Below are 5,843 nucleotides of genomic sequence, written 5' to 3' on the forward strand. Positions count from 1 at the left end.
GAAAATGAAAAGTTATAGCAATTCAAAATTTACGAATTTTATAAAATTTCATGTTCTTATGTAACATTAATCTGTCATTTTGACAATGTTGGCATAAGGTGCCGAGGACGAACATTTGAGTATATACGGAACAATTATTAATTTTTTCTGCGAAGTGAGTCTCATGAACGACAATTCACCACAATTTTGTTAAAATTAATGTTGAAATGAAGAATATATTTCAGTCTAATGTTAGTGCAAAATATCATTAGGCCTTTGTAATCACCGCACGACGCGCGACTAACATGGCAACTAACACGCGCGTGGGTAAATCGTCACGTATGCTGACGGTTTATGGTCTGGTTGCTATGGTTTTTGTGACGTTCAGCGTGTAGGGACGCACGTGCGCCTAGAATGTCGATGCCAGAGTTATAACCTTTGATGTCCCGAGATGTGCGTCCTTTTGTTAAATTACCTTGATACAACGATGGAAACAAATTTATTAAGGCAAAAAATAATGACAAAGAGGAAAGGGGGCGTCAAGTTAAACCTTTTAAAGCCCCTTATTTAGGTACGTTCATACAATGAATATTATGTCATACGAAATATTCGGTGGTCCGTGTGTCTACGAATATACCAAATTGTATAGCAACCTCCAAGTAAACTCTTAGGCCAAGTTAAAAAAAATAATTTCTCGTCCTAATATTTTGTTTAAAAAAAAAAAAAAGGAGGAGAGTGAGGGCACTTTTTAATTTTTTTTTTTTACTCCGAGATGGCAAATCCAAGATGGTCGAATGGAAACAGCTATTTGTTTACTTTACCAAGTACATTGAAGGCAAATAAAAGAAATAAACATGATTCATATCATGTGTTTCCCCAACCACGAACGATCGAGAGAGGAATGTTACTGATGTTAGTTAGCCAGATTTTCGTACATTTCGTAAAATAAAAGAAAGGACCGGTAATTTAAAAAAAATGGTGAGGCAGAGAAAACGGATGCGCGAGAGGACTAGAAACTAGTATTTTTTTTAATTTAGTGTTATGCATAAACACACAATAAATACCGATATAGCGATAATAAAACCTAACCATACCTATATATTCATTGCATAATAATAGGCTAACTGTAAAAAAATGCCGGGTCAAGGATAAAAATACTGTAATTATTTTCAACAACAAAAATTACCGAAAATCAACTAAGCTTTCCATAACCCTAATAACTTGACTCCAAGATAAAAAAAAAAAAAAAAAAAAAAAAAAAAAAACTCCCTGGTCTGTACTTGTTGAGCGGGTCTGGTTTTTCTTGCGGAAGTCTTCTTTAACACTGAAAAAAAAAACATTCAATCAATCAATAAACCCCAAAATGCAACATTCACATACACATGGAGTCCCAATCTAAGAGAAGGTACTTTAAAGACAAAAGCATGGTTCTCACGAGAGCCCTAGTATCCGGATCGGGCGTTCTCACGCACTGTGCTAACGGTTAGCTCTGCGATCCGGATACTAGGGCTCTCGTGAGAACCAGGCTACTCGCACAATCACTGTAGTTTGCCATGTCCATCAGATGAAAATGAGGATACAAGTAGGCCTAAATGTTAACTTGATCTTTTGTGTGTGGTGGTGGTAGAATTATCCTTATTCAGGGCCGGGAAATTTTCCCGGAGGATGGCGGGAAATGAGCTTTCCCGACTTCAGGTTCTTTTAAAATATTTTTCTCATTGTTATTACTAGGCCTATGTGTGTACACATACAACAAAAAAATAGTAGTTGCATACGTATTCTTTTTTTCCTGAATCCCCAAAAAGAAAGGGGGTCTGGGGTCTGGAATTTTTATTCCTGGATGGCGAAATGAGCTTCCCCGAAAAAAAATTCAGCTCACGGGTCCTGAAAAGTTAGGTCTAGAATTTTTTTGCTTGGCAGCCCAAGGGGCTGTCTCTTATACACATCTAGATGTGTATAAGAGACCGGTTTTCAAAGTTAGTGCTTTATAATAATTGTTTTAGAAAATCTAAAGTATTTTTATTACAATTTTACAAAAATTACTTTTAAGTCCTTATTTACAAGAGCAGCTTAGCTCAGTCGACTAATCTGCTGGTAGCCGCTGTGTGTGCGCTAAACCGTGGAGATCTCTAGATCCCCGGTTCAATTCCCATCGCTGCCTCTCCTTGTGTTTCAGCTAGAGGGCTGAAATACAAGTTACAATAGCGCACCGTGTGTGTGTGTGTGTGTGTGTGTGTGTGTGTGTGTGTGTGTGTGTGTGTGTGTGTGTGTGTGTGTGTGTGTGTGTGTGTGTGTGTGTGTGTGTGTGTGTGTGTGTGTGTGTGTGTGTGTGTGTGTGTGTGTGTGTGTGTGTGTGTGTGTGTGTGTGTGTGTGTGTGTGTGTGTGTGTGTGTGTGTGTGTGTGTGTGTGTGTGTGTGTGTGTGTGTGTGTGTGTGTGTGTGTGTGTGTGTGTGTGTGTGTGTGTGTGTGTGTGTGTGTGTGTGTGTGTGTGTGTGTGTGTGTGTGTGTGTGTGTGTGTGTGTGTGTGTGTGTGTGTGTGTGTGTGTGTGTGTGTGTGTGTGTGTGTGTGTGTGTGTGTGTGTGTGTGTGTGTGTGTGTGTGTGTGTGTGTGTGTGTGTGTGTGTGTGTAGTAGTAGTAAATGCCTGATGTTCGCATCGTTTATTATGAAGTGTTTTTATTTATAAGCCATGAAATACTCACACGTAGGAGTGTAAAGTAGAATAAGCCACAGCCTGTCAAACTATTTCGAGAGCCCGACAGATAAACTCAATACCGGCTTTATAATAATCCAAGGGTCACGTGGGCTCGTAGGTATGCTATCCCGGCGTCATCTTACCTGTTATCTATAGTGTCTCATCAATTTGCCAGTGGAGCGCCTGCTTTCACTTTCGCCTTTACAAAGTAGGACATGTAGGTCATCACAGAAAATTCATCAATTTTTGGATTAACTATATCTTCAGGTATGACCACCTGTAATATAACGTATAAAAAATAAATAAATGAAAAATAAAATTCAGTTTGCAAAATAGTTCGGAATGGGGGATTTTCTTATCTACCACTGCCACAAAGAATAGTTAATAGGCCTATGATATAATACAGTAATATTAATCTACGGAATTTTCATTGATAAATTAAAACAGTGATAAGCCTAATCAGAAGGGTTTTGGCCACAGTTGATCGGCGTCCCTGTGAAAAGTACGCCTAATTATACGAGTGAGTAGAATGTAAACTGATAATAAACTGGATTTCCATACCTGCGGCACACCCAACCAATCTTCAGCGAGCTTCATGGCCTTTTGTACATTTTCAAGCGTTTCATTCGATTCTTCCCATGCAGGACACAAACCTACGAGGAATTCAGACTATGAATCGTTTACAGTATTGTAAATTAATAGCCCGTATCAGGTCCGCATCCAGGTTCTTCCAAGGGAGGGTTTTCTGGGCGTGAAGTCCATAGTCAATGCCCCGGTGGGGTCGGCGAAACCCCCAAAGCAAGAGGATTTTTGTGCTTTATGGGTCTAAATAATGCTATGAAGCAGATACGTTTGGAAAATGTCTGTGTCTGGGTGGGTCTGCAGTGCATTAGTTGGGTTGGAGGACTTATTTGGGAAATTTAAAGAAGGGGTTTCGCCAGAAAAGAGGGGGATTTGCTAAACAAAGGGGGGAGGGTTCTCCCGAACCATAAAATCCCCCCTGGATACGGGCCTGCCTATTGACAGGGCACATGGCCATGAACCTAAGGAAAATATTTCGTTTGAGGAAAATCATTTTTTAATATATGTTAGATGGTTAGACAACTGATTTTTCTAAGGTACAAAAAGCATACCGTACTCGCGCGAATAAGCGCCCGGGCGCTTAAAATATTTTTTGGACTTTTTGAGGGGCGCTTATTCGAACAGGGCGCTTATAAAAAACAGAGTGAAAATTGAGGGGGCGCTTATGGAAATACATGAAAATCGAAGGGTTCTTATGAGAACTTATTAAATCCAAGAGGCACATTTTGAATGAAAAACGATTAAATAAGGACATCAAGAAACCGCAAATTACCAATGGTGCTGCGGCGGAAAAGATAATCGTCCAGAGAGCATGGCTTGTCATGACAAGAATGTTGTGAGTACAGTATTAACAGCAGAATAGAATAGCACATGAAATTAGTGGTGGTGGTGTTCGCCATAGGTCGATTGAGAATAGCAGGACGGCATGATCATTGCAGGTTTTCTTGAAAACTTAGATGAGAATGTGTTAAAGGTGCAAATTGTCGAAAAAGGAGTAGTAGGACTAGGATATAGACAAATAAAAGAATAAATAAATAAATATCCTCAATTGATATTGACTAAAGGAGAATGTGATTCCACTTCACACCTCAAATCATGCCAGCATCCACAGTTCCAGGATTGATTGGGTTATTGAAGGGGAGTTTATTCAAACGAGGCGCTTATTCGCGCGAGTACGGTATTGTTATAACAATGATTTGACAAAAAAAACAACTTTGGAGCGGTTAATGAGATGCAGATTTTTAATACTTAAAAGTGGAAAAAGGATGGGTACGCCCCTTCCCCACCCCAATTTTTAAATATTCAAACATCTGTATCTCATTAACCCGCTTCCGACTTTTTCGTCACGCTTTTTGTGTTTTAGAAAAATCAGTTGTACAAGACATCAATTTTTCTTGTCCTCCACAATCTGGCTTTAACATAGGCCTATATGCTGCCAGCTATACTGGGGACATCTTTTTAAGGAGACGCTTTTGTCTCGATAAAATGGGAACAGCTCAGGTTATGACAAACTTTAACTGACATGTTACTTGGCCTACCTGGGGCGCAAGCATCGATCAAAGCACAGACTGCACGACCATTATTCCAATCGGTGGAGAAATTCTTGATTGAAAAGTCTGGTATCTTCTCATTCACCCAGGCGAGCAACTTTTGCTTTGGGGTTAGGTCTCCTTTGTCGTCATATAATGGTGTTGAGACGGAGTACTTTAGTATCAACGCCCAAACGAGACCTAAAATCATTTTCAGGTTTCCCTTCACAATGTCAGATGCGTCTGTGAAATTCAAAAATACTTCATCTTGCATAATGTGTTATTTCAAATTTTTTTCACAAGTTTAATGGCGAACTTTAGACCAATTATTCTGGTTAATGTAATTTTGAATTAAAACACATCCATACAAAACCATGAAAAACCGAACTTTTATTAATTAATTCTCTCACAAAACATAGCCTATTCAAGGAGGACATATGGTTTCTTCATATCAAGTCCTTTGTTTATTAAAGTCGGTGGTACATAAAAAGAACCCCCCAATAAAATAATTAAGATAAAAAACCAATAAATAATACACAATAAAGAAAATAACACAAACCTCTTTAATACTATATAATGCAGTTCATTAAGCGTGTTTTATGAGTCCACAAGACTCGTACTGCAAACGAAAGTTACTTTCTGGTATGGCACGCAAAACTCGCAGTTTGCTTCCAGAGAACACAACCGGAGCGCTTCCGTACAAATTGTAGCCAACAGGCTTACTTCTCAGATCAGATCAGAACAGATCAAGATGCTGTTCACTGTTCACACATTCAGTTCCACTGCATTTTATCTTTAATCCACACAGGATACTCACTCATATCCACACAAGATAGCCATAAACTTAATCCACACAGCATAACTTTTGCAGTTTGACACGCACATTGTTAGTATGAATAATATAGCCTAATATTCAGTGTATAATAATGTATAATACATACAATTTTTTTAACCACTCAGGACACTTTACACTACCAGGTCCACACTTTGATAGTAATCCTACAATTTCCATTCAGTCCACACATGACAAAAAAAAAAAGGTCCCGACGGGGGGGGGG

General features: G+C 39.0%; 1 protein-coding gene across 1 annotated transcript in view; it reads right to left on the bottom strand.

The window, feature by feature from the left end:
* Positions 1 to 459: 459 nt before the first annotated feature.
* Positions 460 to 5,843, bottom strand: part of LOC117107872 (filamin-A-like) — a 6,511-nt gene continuing 1,127 nt past the window's right edge. Inside the window, exons 2-5 of the mRNA XM_033249690.1 lie at positions 4,795 to 5,028; positions 3,236 to 3,327; positions 2,818 to 2,951; positions 460 to 1,303 (exon numbers count right to left, since the gene is read on the bottom strand). Of these exons, the coding sequence (XP_033105581.1) occupies positions 2,838 to 2,951; positions 3,236 to 3,327; positions 4,795 to 5,028 (440 nt within the window). The 3' untranslated portion in view covers positions 460 to 1,303; positions 2,818 to 2,837. The remainder of the gene's footprint in view (positions 1,304 to 2,817; positions 2,952 to 3,235; positions 3,328 to 4,794; positions 5,029 to 5,843) is intronic.

This window comes from Anneissia japonica, unplaced genomic scaffold (genome assembly GCF_011630105.1).
Source record: "Anneissia japonica isolate Jap-2015-1 unplaced genomic scaffold, ASM1163010v1 scaffold288060_len1141017_cov207, whole genome shotgun sequence".
Lineage (NCBI taxonomy): Eukaryota > Metazoa > Echinodermata > Crinoidea > Comatulida > Comatulidae > Anneissia > Anneissia japonica.